Raw genomic sequence first — 20,241 nt, forward strand, 5'->3', positions numbered from 1 at the left:
CCACTCAGCTGGTGACAGCCTGGAGAATCCCAACTCTCCCAACAGACCAGCACATCTCCCAAGGTGTTTGACTCACAGTATTTCTTTCTGCTCACCTACCTCTAGCATTTATCCAAAGCTTTTACTTTCACTATTTCCCCTATTTTCTTTATATGAGTCCATTTTTAGATATAAAATTAATCAAAAAGTTCTGGGAAAGATGAGACATGTTTTCCTCTTAGTTAGAATTCTAGATACTTCTTAGGTGCCATTTTATTAAACTACTCACATGCTGCCACTCAACAAATTCAACCCATCTTTGCCTCATAAATCATTGAGCTACTTATAACAGAAACACAGCACAGCAAAAGCTGAGCCAGTCATGACATTGAACGATTTACACTGAGAAATAGAAAAGCTGGCCCAGGATGCACACACAGGCCTTGGGTTCTCTTGTAGAATACAAAAGATTTCACAGAATATCAACACCAGAGAAAGCCACACTGTGACCATGGTGGATCAAGACAAAATTGAGGTCATGTTGTAATTATGTGTACATTGACAAAAACAAAAGCAAAAATAATCAAACACTCCCCCACCCATCCTGGCTAATAGGAGTGATGTCTGGTTCTTTATCAATTAAAGATTTAGTTATAAGATTTAGTAAAATACCCAATCATAGAATTACTTTCACCTCTTGACAACATCCAATCCAGGGCAAAGTTCCATTTCCGTAAGCCTTCCTCAAAATCACCTACCACAAGCTCAGATCCTATCATAAGTCCTTCCTTAATACTGTCTTAACATATTACTGAGATGCCCCATGGTTTACCATCATGTGCATCCTTCTTCCCTGCAATAAGTGATGGACCCAACAGGTTCAATCACAGGTGTCCCTTTATTTTAATTTAATTTATCATGAGAACTATGGATCTTTAAGACTGTTATTTTTTTATGCCGAAAACACTCAGAGAACAACAACAACAAACAGTCAATCTTACCTGGAGGAGGATAGGGAGTACTGGCCAGGATCCGCTGTATCTGCTCTGAGGTTAGGGTCGTGATGGGGGTCAGCAGTTTCTGCTCCAGGCTGGGCAGCTCCCGAAAGGTGCTCACTGAGAACACATACTCAGGGCTCAAGGAGATCTTGACCAGCTCCTCTGGGTCTGCGTTCCTTGCGATAGTAAATGGTGCCACACCAAACTGCTTGAGCTCTGCCGCCGAGTCATCTACCTCGTCATTAGACTTCCCAGATGAAATGAGGACCAGGAACTGAGGGACACCCTCTTCAATCCGGCTCCCCAGTGGCCTCTTGAAGATATTCTTTGACACGTACTCCAGGGCACCCCCAATGTTGATCTGCCTCCCACCTTTGGGCCGCAGCCGCCTCACCGCGTTCTGCACTTCATCCTTGCTGGAATGGGCATTCAGCAGGAATTCCACCCTGGGGTCCTCGCTGAACTGGATCACTGCCACCCGGGTGGTGTCAAAGCCCACATCCAGGTAGTCAACCAGCCTCTCAATGAGGGTGCGGATGTACTGAAACTCAGGGGCAGCACTTTGGGACCCATCGATGAGAAAGACCACGTCCTTCTTGCTGCCGACACCTGTGAATCAAGCATCATCGTGGACCTCAACTTTGTTGGCACCAAATTCTTAGCATCAACAAATCACCTCCCGGTTTGTCACAGAATCGCCACCTGACAGGCAAAGTATCCTAATTCTGACTATTATAGTTAATATACAGTCCCAGAACTGAGTCCTGGCATTTCAGTGATTACAATCAGGGAGAAGAGGAGGAATCAGCAAACGATAAGGAAGAGTAACTCTGAGGGAGGCAGAGATTGGCAGACAAAAACCATGTCTAGACCAAGAGGGGATGGTGTTTAATAAGGAGGGCATGTCAACTGTGACAGATGTGCTCATAGATCAAGTAAGATGGTGCCTGAGCATCGACCATTGGGTTTTGCCAGATGGAGGGACCTTAACAAGAGCACTTTCTATGGAATAGTGAGAGTGAATGACAGATTGGAGTGGGTTCAGGGAGGAATTGTAGCAAGTATAGACAACACTTTTAAAAGGAGACTGAGGTGCTAGTGGAGGGGCAAGCAGGGCATCAAGAGAGAGTTTTTACAAGAGGAAAAAAAGCAACATGTTTGTATCTTGAAAGGACTCATCCTTCCCATGCTCAGTGGAGAGCTGATGATGCAGGAGAGAGAAAACCTGCAGATGACGCTCCTGAGTAGGTGAGAGGAAGGCTACCCGAGGAAGCAGAGACAGTTCACCCTACAAACAGGAGAGAAGCTGACACATGAACACTGATGCTGGGAGAGAGCGAGAGGAGCTTCTGGAAGCTCTTTTCCAATTTCCTCGTATTTTCTCAGTGAAATGGAAATCAAGACGATCAGCTCAGAGTAAGCTGAGGGAAGAGAGTGTAGAAGAAGCAGGATAGGGAGAAAGAAGGTAAAAAATAGTCCCTTTGAAGGGTGGGAGAGCAAATAGACTGGGAGTCACATTGTTGCAGAAACAGCCACTTGTATTTAAAGTAGAGAAGCCGCACATACACTATGACAATCTTTCCAAAGTGCCTTCTCAGGAACACTGGGACCTCAAGATGTGTCATAAAAAAGGACTCCTGCACTCAAATACGTTTGGGAAATGGTGCATTCTCTTATTGTATTGGAGATACACAAAACACAACAATTGTGGGGGTGGGGGGTGGGAAGCAACCCTCACTTTGTTTATCCTACTATTTCCTAAATTTGTTTGATCTGGAACGCTTCAGAACATTCCATGGAAGTCTGTGGGGCATGCTGCGCTGTGTCCTGGACCCCAGCATGAAGGCCCCTCTCCATGGCCCATGCCAGCACCCTCAGGTCTTTCACTCACCCAAAGGGCACTGTGTCCTGAGTCTGACTCTTCCCTTCCCTGCTCACTCTTCCCTTCCTTTATTTCCTGTCTTTTCCAGTCCCCACCCCATGCCCTGAGGTTGCAGATGGTATTCTGCAGAATAGGAGCCACAGGGAGCAAAGGCAAGGATAAAGCAGCCTCTTCACCACAGCGAACCTCCCCACCCGAGAGCCAGAGAAGGGAGGCCCCTGGTGGGTATTTCTGAAGGGGTGGCTATATCTGAGCCCCCTTCCTTCCCAGCAGCCAGGGCTCCCACCGTTTTTCAGTTCATTGTACCAGGCCTAGAAAAGGAGAAGAGAAAGGAGGAAATAGAATAAACTACAGTTGTAAGAGCCAGGTGGCCTTCCTCCCAGGTAAGACACTTACTTTTTAGCACCAAGCCAACTCAAAAGCAATCTTCACACTTTGGCTCTGTAAATACCAAGATTTCAGAGCTATGCCACAGCTTTTCAGAGCACCTGTGGCCACACTCTCCGTGACCATGGAAGGCTGACAGCTGGACCTCCAGGGGCAGCTTAAAACTGATATTGAACTGTGTTGTCAATTAGATGACCTCTCCCTCCAGATATCTGCACAGAAGCCTTTATACAGAATTTGGGGCTCCACACTACAAGCCAAGCATATGCCCCTCTTTGAGACTTTCATTTAGCCAAAAACATGAATCTTAGCAACTCCTTACCTGGGCTGGTGGGAGGCAGCAAATCTGGCTTCAACCTGCTCAGCTCTTCGCGGCTGAGCTGGGTCACTCTCTCGGAGATGACCTGTTGAACAGTCCCCAGCTGTCGGAAGGTAGGAATGGCCACAGCAAAGTCTGGGATGAAAGAGATGGTCTGCATCTCCGTGATGTCGGCGTTCCCGATGCCAATGCCAATGGGCACTGCCCCTTCCCTCTTCAGGACCACCGAGGGGCCCCTCACGTCATCCCCAGACCTTTCGGCCGTGAGGACAATCAGAAGCTGGGGGACACCTTCTTCTATCCTGCTTCCAGCAGAGCGAATCAGGATATTTCTCAGGACAAAGTTCAGGGCGGCCCCAGTGTTGGGGGTTGGCCCGCCCAGCAGAGTCAGCCTGCGTATGGCACCGACCACACTCTGCTGGTCCATGTATGAATTCAGGTAAAACTCGGGCCTGGTCCGGTCACTGTACTGCACCACGGCCACGCGTACTCGGTCCGGGCCCACGTCCAGGCTCTCCACTACCCTCTGGACAAACTCTTTCAACAGAGGGAAGCCACTCCTGACACCCTCAGAGCCATCAATTAGAAAGACCACGTCCTTTTCACCTGAAACTGGAAGGAAGACAGCCTCGGTGACTCACACGGACATAAGAGGAACAATTTCATACCGATTGCGCTGGGCTTGATAATGGGCCCCAAAGATATCCAATTCTGAATCCCCAGAACTTATGAAAAGGACTCTGCAGCTGTGATTAATTTAAGGACTTAGGGGATGGGGAGGTTATCCTCAATTATCCAGGTGGATCCAGTATAATCAATCTTGTGTCGTAAGAGGGAGACAAGAGGATTCTGAAGGAGAGAGAAGATATGAGGATGGAAGCAGAGGTCAGAGAAGAGAGAAGATGCTGTGCTGCTGGCTTTGAAGATGGAGGAAGGGGCAAGGAGCCAAGGAACGTGGGCAGGCTCTAGAAGCTGGAAAATGCAAGGAAATGGATGATCCACTAGACCCCGCAGAAGGAAAGCAAATCTGTTGACACCCCGATCTCAGCCCAGTGTGACTGGTTTTGGATTTCTGACCTCTAACACTGTAAGATAATGAATTCATTTTGTTTTAAGCCACTAAACTTGTGGTAATTTGGTACAATGGCAATAGGAAACTAATACACCAATAGGTAGCCCTTTTATTTTGGAATTTTTCAATGCTCCAACAGTATTTTTGACTCGCAAAGGTGCACTCAAGAAAAAACGTTGAGGAAACAGAGACATCAGATGGCTGAGTCTGCATTAGCATTTTGCAGATGGGAGATTTCACATGATTCACTGTGAGTCACAGAGGATCGACAGGAAAGAAGGTAACCCAGATGTCTGATTTACAGTCCCAGACTAACAATGAATGGGCCCAAAAGTCAATGTAGAAGTTTTGGGTTCTCAGTTTTCAATCAAAAGGATTTTACATGAAATTAATTACTCTTTTCACTGCATTTTTATCAGCAAATATTAAGTAGTTAAACGCAAAGTCACACTAACATAAATTAGCAGTTGGAAATTCTAATACAGCGTTTAAGGTGGGAATTTATCTGCTTCTCATCACACCTTGTATTCGTAATGAATGTAGTGAGTGAATTATAATACAGTGATACCCACTTGAAATAAGACTGGGGGAAAATGAAAATAAGGACTGTTTTAGCTATAATGTAACCATGTTCTGTTCCTTTCATTATGCATATAGTAAAAATAATGTTTTTTAAAAGGATTTTTAACCACTGATATGTCTAAATCTTTATAACGTATCTTATTATGAAATATTCTAATGTCCCTAAAAATAATCACCCTGATTCTCTTTTTTTGTCCTAGAGGAGTTAGAGAGTCAGTATGGAAAAAGAAAAGTCATATTCCAGTGTTCCTGCAGAAACCATCTCCTCATTTTCCATCTTCCTTGGAAACCAGAAGAGGGTTTCCATCTCAGGACCTGAGCCACAGCCTGCTGTCAAGTCATGCATAGGAGAACTGGGATGCAGAGGCAAGCGGAAGTTCTAAGCCATACCTGGTGTTGGTGCCCCATTTTGCACCGATTTTAAGAGGTTCACAATCTGTGGTTGAAGGTCGCCAATCTTGGGAAGTGACTCCGCGGTCAGGATAAAGGCAGGGGATGGCACTATCAGCTCTAACTCAGCGGGGTCTGCATTCTTGGCCTGGAATATGAAAGGCACCACCCCACTCTGTTTCAAGTTGAGTGCCGGAGTGTCCACACGATCAGATGACCTTCCTGCAACCAGCAGCACCAGGAACTGAAGGACTCCGTCCTCAATCCGGCTGCCAGCGGACTCCACAAAAATGTACCTCTGTGCATAGTCCAGGGCATAGCCCAGGTTGAGGGCTTTGCCCGTCTTGATCTTCATTCTCTTCACAAGATTCAGGATTTCGGGCTTGTTCTGGTGCTCATCAAAGCGGGACTCCACCCTGACATCATCGCTGTACTGAGCCACCGCAACCCGGGTCCCGTCGGGTTTCACATTTAGCTCATCGATAATCTTGTAGAGAAAGTCACGGACGACAGGGAACTGGCCCACCAGGTTGGCTGAGCCGTCAAAGAGGAACAGAATGTCTCGCTTGCTCTCTACAACGAAAGTAGGTTAGGACACAATGAGGGGCCGGAACATGACAGGCACCAAACTGACCAGCCCAGCATCACTAGCATTTGGTAAGGAGTTCATGAAATTCATGATGATCACTGTACCAGCAAGAGAAGAGAAAGCCTGCACCAGCTGTCATTAAAATGCCCCATTTTTATGCAGTGCATATTTGCAAAGGACTCGAACAATTAGATTGGTCCACCCAATCTAGCATCGTGCCTAGTCAGCAAAGCAAGCCAATGGAAAGCCCCAGAGGGTTCCATTCTTGCATCAGGTGACAATCACTGTAGGAGAACAGACAGAGTTTTCAAGTTGTTATGAATAAAACTATTGAAAATGTCGTCCTGATTGTCCTTTTGCTAAAAGTTGACCTATCTCTAGTGACAAAGGCTGATGTGGATTAACCACCCATGGGTAACTGAGTTGACACATGTCTTCTCTAACTGGATTATCTTTTCATTAAATTTGAGGTTATGGGTTGGGACCCAAGATAGTGCCCATGATTGTTCTGCGTGTCAGGCTCTCTGTCACTGCTTTCCAACCTGCTGTGATTAGACCAAAAAAAACATGGACAAGAGCCCATAGAGGGCTATGAGATGTAATGTGAACATTATTTTTGGTTCAAACAATTATTAGAACTTTTTTTTTAAGCTGAGGAATATTTGCATTGAGCTAACATCTGCTGTCAATCTTCCTCTTTTTGTATGTGAGCCACCTCTACAGCATGGCCACTGACAGGTGGGTGGTGTAGGTCCGTGCCCGGGAACCAAACCTGGGCCAGCCAAAGCAAAGCGCGCCAGACTTAAACACTAGGCCACCGGGGCTGGCCCATTGGAACTGTTTTGATTAGTTTTCAGTTGGCTCAGTCTTGCCACCCATCAGTGATGTGAGCCAGCCAGTGGATCTAATGCATCCATATCTTACCACCATATTAATATGCAATCATCATCATCATCCAGACTTCCTTTGCAAGTCATTTTACCTTCACATGAAGATGCAGCCTTTGTTGGGTTTATAACAAATGAATTTTGAGATATGGCAGATTTTCAGTATAAAAAAATCATATAAAGAAAATAATTTCAATCTTTAAATGCCCTCAATGCATACTCATGTATGAAAGACAATCAATCTCTCTCTCTCTCTCTCTCTCTCTCTCTCTCTCTCTCTCATTTCCATATGGATTTGTGCTCCAGAATCTTCACAGGGCACTGGGGCAAAAAAAAAATCAATAAATAAGGCTTCTGAATATAAGGTGGGCTAATAAGGCAGAACATAGCTGGATTTTCTAGTGTTTCTTTCATTAATGAACACCCTTTAGGCAGTGAATCTAAGCTTGCTGGTACAGTGTCTCAAGCCTCCATTCAAAATACTTCAACCAAAGTGAGCCATCGTCTTTCTACAGTGCACCAGGGTCTTGAGTTCAGATGGGGCCACCTGCCCGCAGGGAGGTGGCGGGGGAGAGAGGCAGCCCTGTGCGGTCAGTCGGGGAGCTTTACCTGTCTGGGCGATGGGAACTTCCTCCACATCTCCACTAACATATGTGGTTAGGGGCTGAATCAGCTGCTGAGGCAAAGCTGGCAGGGAGCTGAAATCATCCATGAGATACACCAGGCTGGGGTTAAAAGCAATCTGCTCGAGCTCTGCCTTATTCGCCTGGCGAGCTCCCACACAAAAGGTCAGGATGCCTGCGCGTGCGAGGGCATTGGCAGCTTGCAAATAGGAGTCCTCAGACTGCCCGGCTGTGAGCAGGAGCAGGAGCTGCGGGACACGTTCACGGATTCTGCTGCCTCCAGCTTCGGTGAAGTGGTTGGCATGGACATAGCTTAGGGCTGAGCCCGTGTTCAGGCCCGACCCCCCCTGGAGCTGCAGCTGCCTCAGGTGAGCAAGCAATTCTGCCTTTGTCTGGTATGTGTTTAGGGAGAACTCCGTCACCGGAGTGTCACTAAATTGCACTAAACCGACACGAATATTGTCACTTCCGACATCAAGGCTGTTAACTATGTTCATTACAAAGTCCCGCACATAAGGGAAATTGGTCTCTCCAACGTTGGACGATCCATCCAAAAGAAAGATGATATCCCTTTTGTTTACGTGAACTGCAGTGGAGCACAGAAAACAAGGTGAGACATACACAACCCCGGAGGGTTTCTCATGTGTGCCCGCAACCTGTGCACACATGCCAACATTCAGAACACAGAGAAAATCAGTGAGGCAAAGCACATCCATCTTGTAAAATATGGCAGAAGGCTGCATATTTTCCTCTAGTGGCAGCTGGTGTCTGTGAGGCATATTCATAGCCAAGTTTACGAAACCAAGTTGACTCACAGAGAGACGCAGTGCAAAGCTAGAATGTTTATAACCAACAAAAAGGATGGGAATCCTTGAAATAAACATTTCTTTCCTGAAAATGAATTCTGCACGAGTACTGTGCCTTTCTGGACTGCTCATGGTAATGACCGTGGTCACAGCCAGGTTTACATGTGAGACACCGTGTCCTCTGGGGTTCACCTCTCCAGAGAGATTCCCACTTATGGATAGACTAGAAGTGTTAGCCCAAGTAAACCTGAGAACATGAGTTCCTTAGGGCTAAAAAAAATTAATAAAATTAGGCTGTTCTCATCTCAAAATAGTCCTAGGACTGCCCATTTGTCACTCTCTACTGGTCTTCTCCTCTCGGGAGCCATAGCATTGCCATGCAATAATCCAACCCATGGGAGTCCCTCCAGGGTGAGACGACAGGGATCACAAAAACACATTAAAAACCAAGAGACTATGTACTATGCTTGGCTTAGGTTATACACGAGAAGAATCAAAAGTATAATTCTCAAATTAGAGTGTTTTTCCCAACACATTTATTATGTGTTCTTAAAATAAATTATTTACCATTTCTTCCCTAGTGTCTCATTAAAGTTTAAACCTAACAGCTAATTTTATCCCACATTCTCTCAAACTGAACTTTGGTTATGAAAATGTGGATTAGAAGTTTTAAGGAAAGAAAAGAAAAAGAGAAAGGGGACTTGTTTAGAAGACCAGAGACCCTTAGTAGAAAGCGTGTGTCCGTGCAACATGGACCATGCATTGCACAGGCTTCTCGTGGTAAAGTGTGTGAGGCAGAAAAGCTTGTTTCCGTGAGATTCATCTTCATAAGGACGGCAAATTGTACTTATTCGATTTGTAACCTCATAGACCATTATAATGTCTTTAAAACTCATTTTTCACTGATAATCATATCAAATGAGGGATTTGAAGAACCACTGGGTTTCTGTCTTCATACCCATTCATTGACTATGCTTTCCCATGGAAGGAAATCACTTAAAGAGAGAGGAGAGAGGGTTAATGTTCTATGCTGGCCAGGTTTGGGTCATTGAGAAGTGGACTCAGGAAAGGAAGAACCAGGCCACATCTTGGTGGTGGGAGGAAGGCTAGACAGGAGTCACAAGAGGCGACAGAACTCTGGGACCTGATGAGAGATAAGAACTGAGAAGTGACCTCCGGGGCCAGAAGCTTGGTGGCCCCTGGTCCTACAGTCTAAGTCAGACCATCCTTGTTTTATGAAATTCGAAGTCGCACAATTCCTATCGTATGACATTTTAAGACACACAGTTGTATCCTATGGCATTTTAAGTCATACAATTCCCAACTCAGGGTAAATGAAAACCTGAAATAAACCTTGTTTGTTGCTGTCATTTCCCTCATTTAAGAGTTGTCTCTTAGCTGAACACAAATAAAACTTTGTGCCTTTTTCTCTCAAAGGCTCTACCTGGAGACCACCCTACTGTGCGTCTGACACCCTCCCCACCATACCTTCAGTGGTTCCAGAGAGTGTTCTCAGAGGTGCCAGCAAGCTGGGCAGCATGCCTTGCAAAGGGGCGATTCGGAACTCAGCAGGGATGAACACCAGGGTGGGATCGAAAGCAATCTCTTCTAGCTCGGCCTTGTCGGCCGCCTTGTTCCCAATGGCAAAAGCCATGATGCCATTTCTCTTCAGCTCCTGGGCGGGCTGGCTGATTCCATCTAGGGACTTACCACCTGTGATCAACACCAAAATCTTAGGGACCCCCTCAGCGGCCCGGTAGCCAGCCGCACTAGTGAACAGGTTGTTTCGAACAAAGTCCAGAGCAGAGCCCGTGTACAGGGCCGGGCCTTCCAGGGACTTCATTTTCCGCACGGCGTTCACGACTTCCCTTTTGCTGGGGTAGCTATTGAAATAAAACTCTGGCCTCACAGTGTCTGCATACTGAGCCACTGCCACTTGGATAAGGTCCTGTCCGATTTCCAGCCTCTGGATGACCCTGGCAATGAAGTCACGGATTGCATTGAAGTTGTTCTGTCCCAGAGCCGATGAGCCATCCACGAGGAAAACTATGTCCCTCTTGTTGACTTCAATGACTGTAGGTACAACGTTATAAGGTGAGTAGAAAAGCCTTACCAATCACATTCAACTAGGACTCTCTACCCAGCTAACTCCAGTCAAAGGGCGCTCCCATTCACTCTGGCCAATGTGACGTCAGTGGGAGCCCCTGAGGACTTCCTCACAACACACACATTAGTTACAGCTACATCCTTCCTCATGGGATGGCAGGGGGGCCCACCCTCACCACGCACTCTTAGTACCTTTTACAAAATAGTTGCACAAAAACAAATTTAGTTTTAGTAGCCACCTATTTAGCACATTGTCACTGTAAAAGTCGGAAAGTTCTTTTCTGCCATAAATCTATCGCTTGGATTTTAGAGGTCAGAATGAAGCCCGTGACTCAAATAAAAGAAGATCAGTGTCTGCGCAGAGGGTCCTTGGTTTCACAATCTTGATTTCACAAACACCTATCCCCAAGTGCAGAAGCTAAAAGAGCATGAACATCCCCCCTCCCTTCAGGTCTGTTTCCATGACTTGATTTCTCAGGCAAAGAAAAAAGAAGCCAATTACTCGGCTTCATAAAATATAAGAAGGAAATTGATGTCAAAACCAACAGGTGACACAGGAGTATTTTCATCTCAGAGACCTGCGTTGTGAGGGTCCTAAGTTAAATGTTCAGACTGTGATAACATAAAGACAAACCACAAAGCCAAAACGCGACAGTTATCAACAAGATCACTGCCAGGAAGTGACTGAGAACTTCTCTCCACCTGTTGCATCGAAGCATAGGCAGCCCGCCTGGGTCTCCGGAACAAGGAGTTGTATCAGACCACAACACCCAGTCCAGAAACCCAATAGGGCTTCCCAGACTCAGGAGAACATAAATGGTTAAAGCTGAGGCAAGAGTGTTTGCAAGCTATTAAATAATTATCGGGATGTGAGGAGGCCTCCATCACTCCATACAGTCAGATAGATTCTATGTAACACAAATTCACTCGACACTTGACTCTATTGACATCATTGGTCCCTCTTTAAGAGAACACATGTAAATGCACACATAGATACAACACATCCAGGGACAGGCACATGTGGACATTGCTTTGGCATCAAGCTGTGGTATAAACAATGAGTTCCAAGTCCTCATGCTCTCCATAGAGACCTGCAGACAGGTGGAACTGTCACTATACGTGCGGGCTGAAAAACACCAAGAGCCACACGCCCTGCCTTCTCGTTCTCCCTCTCCTTTGCGCCACTGGTCATAAAAGGCATCTACACAGCTACACAGACAACTACATGTGTGCCTTTTATGCACATACAAGGTGAGCACACCTGGATCCACACTCTTTCACACACACACCCCCTTCCATACCATAGATGTAGAAGTTGATGTTGCTATCATAAATGCAGAGATTCCTACGTTCCACAAGATGTATATAACGTGTATGATGGATGAATAGAAACACAGATCACCCTTCACCTCCCCCCCATCCCCAGGCTGACTCACCTCACCTGGCCGAGAGGCAGCCCTCCCATCCCCTTCCAGTAGGAGACATCCTTCTTCCTGACATGAGATGCCAACCCAAACAGAGCCGTCTTCTCTCTTTCGCACGGTTCTGCTGTGACTAGGTTTGAAACACCCTTGTGGGGAGGTGAAACTGAAGGTCCCGCTAATCTGTCGGCTTCAGCCCTCACCTCCATGTTGACCGACACCAGCACATCCCCCATGACGCAGCTTCCCCTGCAGCCCTCACAAGCCCAGGACCAGGGTGACTGTCCTTGCTCTCTCATGCTACTATTTTCAAGCAAATTCTCCTCAAACGTCCAGACCCCCAGCACTCGTCCTCAGTGCTGCCTTCCTCTCCACCCTACTCTTACAGTGACTGGAGGCTACTCTTAGGCTGCTCTTCTCAGTGACTCAGGGACCCTGACCTCCAATAAAGCATGTCCTCCTGTGCCCCCAGCACCTGCTTCTAGGGCCACACCTGGCCTTATTGTCTCCAGACATTGCCCCACCTCTGAAATCTCACTCACCCAACCCTTTGTCTGGCGTCTTCCCTCCAGCTCACGCGTGCTCCACCCTTTCTTCAGCCACAAGGAGGCCCCAAATCTGTTCCCTCTCACTCTCAATCAGCCCCTTTCTGACTTCAAGTCCCTCACTATTGGGCCCATCTTCATGGCTTTGCCCTAAGTTCCTTTGTCCCTTCCCTCCTTCAGACACTCCTGGCAAAGCCTTCACCCTGCTCCTCTCTCCTCTCCACGTGTCCCCTAGGCAGCTAGACATTCCTGAGAAAATCACACAACCTCGGTGTGTGGAACCCCCAGACCACACACGGGAGACCACCAACACCAGCCTGTGGTCAGTTGTTCTCCAGGAAACTTGCCTTTCCCATCCTCCAGAAGGACTATTTCATTCTCTGCTCTCTGCTCAAACCTGTCCCACTACCCCTCCCACACAACCATCTTACCTCAGGTCACCAAGAAAATAGAAGACACTGGAGGCGAGCTCTCACCACATATACCACAACCTCCAGTGTCAGACTTGTCTTCTCGCCTCACTGTGCGTCTTCCATCTCTTCTCCCCACACCACCACCATCGCTCCCCTGAGACTAGCTGCCGGGGCCATCAGTGACCTCCATGTGGACATGCAGTGGGTGCTCCTGGTCTGCATTGTACTCAGCTTCTCAGCAGTTTGGGGCCCAAGCAAGCTCTCTGCCCTTGAGACACATCCTCGCCTGGCTTCTGACCCCCCCATGCTCTCTTGTCTCCCCACATCATTGACTGCTCCTCCCCAGTTCCTCTCCAGGGCATTCCTTTCCACACCCAGCCATACCAGTACAGTTCCTGCAGCCTGGTCCCCGAGGCCTCCTCTCTTCCCCATCCACACTCCCAGACCACCCCTCTCAACCCACCTGCAAATGTCAGTACCCAACTCCCAGGCTCACCTCAAACTTGATGTGCCCACGATAAAGCCGTGGATGCTTGCGCCCTAAACTAGTGGCTTCTCCAGCATCCATGCCTCAAGCAAGCTCCTGCCCTGCAGCTGTTCCAGCAGCTCTGGGAAGGGTCCAGCCTCCTTCATGTTACAGGACCACCACACCTGGAACATCCCTCCCTCTACTCTTCATCTGCATCTTCCCATCCTGCAGCTTCTCAGACCAGCCTTCCCTGGTCCCCTTCTCCAAACCTCTCCTCCCGCATTCTTTCCATGACGGTCCCCTTCAGCGTCCTCATCTAACTTATCACACTCTGGGAGCATTTTGTTGGGTTGTTGGTTTATATTTTTATTATCTATCTCACCATTATACTGTAACAAGCCAGCAGCCACGTCGGTCTCATCCACCAGCACTATGTCTCCAATGTTTAGCATAGTGTCGGGCACATACTGGATAGCCAAGAATGTTTGTTGAATATTTACCAGTTAATCACAAATATTAAAGATGATGTTTGTAAACAAGGAGTTAATACTCCAGTTAGCTAGGGAAAATTGAAATGGGGGCAATGTGCTGCCCATAAATAAGAAAGAATTTGAGACTTCTCCTATAAGAGAAATATCTTCATCTGGTATAACTCCATTATCATAAATTCAAGCAAGTGGAGCCCAGAGAGGTTGTGTGGCCTGCCCAGGATCACACAGCTGGCTAACATAAGACCCAGCACCAAAGGCCAGTTCTTCTGATGCAGCCATGGGGCTTCCTCAGTGCGTACAAAATCTGTGGAAATTATTTGCTTGTTTCCAAAACTATGCAAGCCCAGAGGAACCTTACTAGTTTGTATTCCAATGAGAGGGACGTCTAAAATTATCGAGAGAACTTTCTGCATGTAATTTCACTTCAATTCTAATTTACCCCACCCAGCAGTAAGCTAAATACCATTGTTAATAAAATCACTAGTTAAAGGAAGTTGGTACAACTGGATCTGCCTGATTTTTAACTGCCACACCACCAAGTACACTGCAGTCTTGTTTAAATTTTGAAATTCGCTTCCCACCGCCTACATTTGTTAAATGTATACTTGTTATGTGACTTGGTTAGTTTTACATTTCTTCAATGACTCCAGCTGGGCTTTTCTGCCAAAGGCCCTCCATCTGAGTATATATCATAATCTCTCCGGTCAAAAGAACTACTCCTGAATTTGATGAACACAGGAAAAGAGTTTTTTATTAATATTCTACCAAGCGGGAGCTTTGTTATTTCTTACCTTCAGAAGTGCAACTCTCAATAATCCACACAAACAGGACTTGGGGAGAGAGCCCTCACGTATCTATGCACGCATTTCTAACATACTGACATTTAGAGGCCAATGCCATTATCCTGGAGTTACTTTCCCATAACAGTAATGAGCCCTGAGATCCATTTTTAGGATGACTGCATCATAAGTTGAAAATACAGTGGTTGTTAATAATCTCAAAGCAAAAGCTTTGTTGAATTACAAGTATTAAAAGCATCCTTTCTCAACAACTCATTCTCTAACACGAGCTTCCCACTCACGCATGGGTCTTTCATTTCTTCAAACACTACAGCAGTCACCATCATCACATCCAAGAGCCAGCTCGCCTCGGAAGGACTCGGCTGTGGGTACTTACAGGTTCTCCTGAGGCCAATCATTCTGTAAGGTGCCCGCCTTACTTCTAAAAACCCAACACACAAAACACCCCGCTCCCACACGGATGGCAAGAAGAGCATACGTACCTTGTGTGACAATGGTTGGCGGTTGCAAGACAATGCGCCTTTGGGCCACGCCAACAATGTACAGCAGTAATTGCTCTTGGAGGTCCCCAAAGCTACGGAATTCCGGGACAGTAAACACCATGTTGTCATTGGTAGCTATGTGCTGAAGCTCTGCCTTGGAGGCGGCCTGGGCGCCGAGGCCAAATGAGAATACGCTAGCCTGCTTCAGCGCTACCACCCCGTCGCGGATCTCGTCACTAGAAGGCCCGGCACTTATAAGGACCAGCACCTGGGGAACCCCTTCCTCCACTCGGCTGCCTCCTGCCCGGGTGAAGTGATTCTCCACCACGAAATCAAGGGCAAGGCCGACATTGGCCAACTCCCCACCAGTGAACCCAAGGGCTTTCACTGCATCCAGAACCTGAGCCTTGGTGGAGTAGGTGTCCAAGGAGAACATGGTTCTGGGCTCATCACTATACTGGACCACCCCCACTCGGATCTGCTGGGTTCCGATTGAGAGTCTCTCAAGGAGATTTACAAGGAAGTCGCGAATGACTGCGAAATTGACACTTCCGGTGTTGTTTGATCCATCAATAAGGAAAATAATGTCAGCAGAGTCTTGTGCTTTAAAAGAAAGAAATGCAAAAAATGTGAAAGCGTTAGAACAAGTGACCACATGCACCGTTCAGTGTTCTGACATGTTTCTTTGGAAACCAATGAGAAACACGAAATATGGACAAACAAAACACATGTTGATTAAGGAACGTGAAATTCTCTTTTAGTTCTGCATTCGGAAAGGATAAGAGGCAACTTCTTAGAAATGATGGTGTGAAATAGGAACATGTTCATCAAATTTTCACTTGTGCCATCTTTGTAGTTAAATTTTAAAACATCATATTCACTTTCATGAGGGAGAAATCCTGGATACATATTCTAGAAGTTTCTACTAAATTTGGAGGGAAATGTAGTTGCATTACCATACCCACAGGAGAAGATTAACGAGTACATTTACTAAGGTCCAAACACGATTTCTAATTTGGGGACATTTCCTTTATAATCCTCAAGTGATTTTGAGAACGTTCTTTGTCCAAGTGCGCCGCTACAAGGCAGAATCTCAGATTCAGGGTTTGGAGACTCATCATCTCAGTATGTTAACCACTCGATTCCTTGAGCAACTGCTGTTTCTCCTTTTTTTCTGTAAAAGCCAAAACGGCGGCACACATGCAACTTTGTGAATTTGAAAGGAACAGCTCAAGCTACACTTAAAGTAATTAATTAACTAAAATTAATTGAATTCATAGTAAATTAATTAATTTTAAAAATACCCTGATCAATTTTTGGTTTGATGGTCTTGTCACGTATGGCATTTAGTTGCATGAAACTCAGTTGCAGGTCTGGGAGTCGGCTAGGTGTTTTATGTATTTCTTCCTGCCATTGCCTCTATACTCAGTCACACAATGCAGAACGATGTTAAGCAGGATGATATGAAACCAGTCATGACATAATTATCCAACCTTATTTTTATGACGTCCTAAACTGATAGCCTAGCAAGACTGGGAGCATCTAACAAACCCTTAATCAGAATTAGCTCTGGGCTTATACAAATGGACATAAAAATGGATGACCAAGATCTCTTTTCTCCCCACAATGTCAAACATGAAATTTCCATTCCATTACTGAGAATGGGGGCTTCACAGAAGCACTGAGCGAGAAATAGCCATCAGTAAATCTACAAACCTGAGTAGAATATTTCAAAGGCCTAGCTAGAACGTTTAAATCAGACTGATTTAAACTACAGGGAAAGCAAAATTATTCTAGTAAATGTTTTTAATAACTTAAGTGTGTGTGAGGAACAGGAAGAGATTTCACGTGAGCATATGTAATATTTATATCCTAGGATTTCAAGAAGCTATATTTGGGGTGTAATTGCAATATTACAGGTAAGATCATTCATGCTGATCTTTTTCATGAGGCTGAAAATTTTGTACTTAAAACTAATATTTCCTTGTTCCAACAAAATTGCTTTTATTTTTACTATGGAAACAGAATACAAATCTTGTCTCGCAAAATTGAAGAATTTTGCTGTAGTGAAATCACGTTCTAACCCAAGCTCTCTCATTGTGCGAGCTGACCCAGGGATTGATAGCATCAGAACTGCTCTTCCTTCCTTTACAGACACAAAATCCCTGACAACACTTTTGCTGATGAATTCCTTGCATACAGAGAGACATTAACTGGAATACATCTTGTAATATTAACTTGGAAATATCTTGTAATGTTAACTTGGAAATATCTTATAAGGTCTTATGAGAAGGGTAATTTTTACTACAGTAATTAAGATCTTGTGTTTTTAAAAATTGTCACACACAAGTGTTACATCAGACTGGGCCTTTGCTAAGAATTCCAAAGTATTTGCCTCTCTTTAGCTAAAACCTGATTCCTGAAGGATTTTGGAAGTTGCCATACTAGCGGTGTGAACCACATAACAGGCCGTAGAAATGCTCAGGTCATCACACAAGCTAGAGGTCCTGCAGTCCATACCACAAAGTCCTGCAACATTTCCCAAACCTAAACCAGTAACCCCAAGGGACAAAGGAAGATCTGTCACTTACTCAACATAGCGAGACATTTAAAAGGAGGATTAACAATGATCCCAGGGTCAATAATAGAAAAATGATACCTAAATCTCAGAATGACACATTCCTTATTCATTTATTACTTACTTTCTGATTGTAATTTACAATCGTATAAATAAGATAAATGAACCTTGAGGGAAAACCCTTGATTATTTCTCTTCTAAAAAGCTGAACAGCAGCGAGTCATAGAAAAATGTTGGATAATTTGTCATCACTGAAAAAACAACATTGTCTTCTTACGCACACAATGATGGGACACACAAGGGCATGCTGTGTTACCCAGGAGAGCCGAAGCCTCAAATAGATACAAGAACCCCAGGTTCTTGCGTACAGCAAGGCACACCAATGATCAATATTAACTCTAAGAGTAATCAGATCTGTCTAAAATTAAAAATGTGAAGTTGTCTGGTTTTCTGCTTTTATGGCTTATTATCACACCTTCTGTGGCATTTTCTATGGAAAAATTTCACAGTGCCCTTGGAAAAATCATAGGCTCCCTTAACACCGTTGGAAATGCTATTTTCCTGAGCATATTAGTGTGGGCACACTGCCTTCCTTAGCTCACGGGATGATTCCTTTTTCTGTATTTCCTATACAAACACAAAATTGTAGACAGGTTTTATGAGTTTTTGAAATCTTTATATTTTGCAGAGAAAAGAGAGCTCATGTTGAAATCTGCCCTACTCGTAGATCACCCTTAGCTTTCGCTTCGGTATAAAGCTTTTGGATCTTATATCCATTTATAAAAGATAGTTTTAAAAACACAACTTTTAGAAGTTGATTATTTGAGTGGAGTTCATTTAGGACAGCGGCAATCCTTCGCATTGTATACATATGCAGTCATGCATCGCTTAACGATGGGGATATGTTATAAGAAGTATATCGTTCGGTGATTTCATTGTTGTGCAAACATCATAGAGTGCACTTCCACACTTACACTTCCACACACCTAGACGGTATAGCCTGCTACACACCTCAGCTGTGTGGTACTAATCTTGTGGGACCACTGTCATATATACAGTCTGTCATTGACCGAAACGCCATTATGCAGCGCATGACTGTGTATATTCATGGAGAAAAGTTACCTAGTGGACAGGCAATGGGAAGAAATGGCCCTAACTTACTAGCAATCTCTGTAATGCCCTCCTTACTCCCTTTGCCAAAGACTATAAGCAGAGAATTATTCTTTTCTCCCTGTGGAACATGCAGGGGGACATGATACTAGAGGAATTGCACAGTGAAGTTAATTAGAAAAGACAACATAAACGGATTAATATTCCACACCGGTGCTGCTAGTGGCTTGGACACTAGAAGACAGAGATGCTTTCTTGGCATAAAAACAAAGGTTTTATCATCTGTGTGGAAACACGCTATGTCGATAGGCTCATTTAGCATTCATACGGCAATCTGATTGATTGTCATTCATATAGTGGTTAAATATAAAGGCCAACTCATCCACTCCTTTTCCTGAGTTGGCCAAAACATCAATAAAGAAAAGATGTCCCATTTCTTCACTGATCCCCTTCACTGTTTTTGACATGGATTCGTTATTATCCCCGTATTCAGAAATGTGATGTTTAGTGAATTATTGACACCAAGAATATTGTAGCGAACAGAGTAGGTCATTATAGATACCCTCTTGGCATTTCCTTGTAACCTGGAGTGTTTGGTTTGGGATGCCCTCAAGGGTCCCACAGGCAGGATCAACACTTGTGTCATAATACAGAGGTGAAGTATGTCATTTGAAGTAGGGAGCACTTTTTGGTGTGAAATATAAGTAATACAGACTGTCACTTGCTCCTCTCTATTAGAAGTAGACCCTCTGGTAGGGGCATTAGCACTCCCACCCTTATCAAAGCTGAAACCATGAGTAACCATTGGGGAAACCATTTTGTAAACAATATCCTGAAACACCTTGGGATTGGTTGGTTCTGAAACCCTTCTCTGAACCAAGCTCTGTGTGCCTAAGACTGCTGGTTCCTTTCTCCCAACATCTAGTCATCTCGTTCCCCATCCCTTGCTTTCTGAACCTCTGTCATGAAAAACTGAAGTCTAGTACTGTTTACCTACAATTTCCCAATTGTTCTGATCACAATACAGAAAGTTCTACCTTCCTGTAGACTCCTCCTGTCCCTTCTGTCCTTCTAGATGTCTCTCCCATGTGGCCCTTTAGATAGCTGATTTATGCCTCAAAATCTCAACTCTTTCTCCTTCTCGCTTCATCTACCATCTTGAACTAAAAAGGGACTGACTTTCTGCCACTCACCTCACCTCCTGCCTCCTGTCTCTGAAACCCTCTTGGTGGCAACCACTTGCAAAAGCTTAGGAGAAAAGTGACCGTAAACCTTGCTCCATATGATCACTTCCTCTGTGCTATGCCTGTCT

At 45.2% G+C, this 20,241-nt stretch overlaps 1 protein-coding gene across 3 annotated transcripts in view; it reads right to left on the minus strand.

Moving 5' to 3' along the window:
• Positions 1–20,241, minus strand: part of COL6A3 (collagen type VI alpha 3 chain) — an 83,732-nt gene that overhangs the window by 42,456 nt on the left and 21,035 nt on the right. For all 3 annotated transcript variants that reach the window (XR_011439575.1, XR_011439574.1, XM_014740385.3), the window contains 6 exons: positions 15,242–15,844; positions 10,003–10,587; positions 7,695–8,294; positions 5,610–6,182; positions 3,569–4,177; positions 981–1,586 (listed from right to left, as the gene is read on the minus strand). Coding sequence is in view for 1 of the 3 variants with exons in the window: in XM_014740385.3 (XP_014595871.3) it covers positions 981–1,586; positions 3,569–4,177; positions 5,610–6,182; positions 7,695–8,294; positions 10,003–10,587; positions 15,242–15,844 (3,576 nt within the window). In the remaining 2 variants the exon portion in view is untranslated. The remainder of the gene's footprint in view (positions 1–980; positions 1,587–3,568; positions 4,178–5,609; positions 6,183–7,694; positions 8,295–10,002; positions 10,588–15,241; positions 15,845–20,241) is intronic.

Source organism: Equus caballus, chromosome 6, assembly GCF_041296265.1.
Source record: "Equus caballus isolate H_3958 breed thoroughbred chromosome 6, TB-T2T, whole genome shotgun sequence".
Classification (NCBI taxonomy): Eukaryota; Metazoa; Chordata; class Mammalia; order Perissodactyla; family Equidae; genus Equus; species Equus caballus.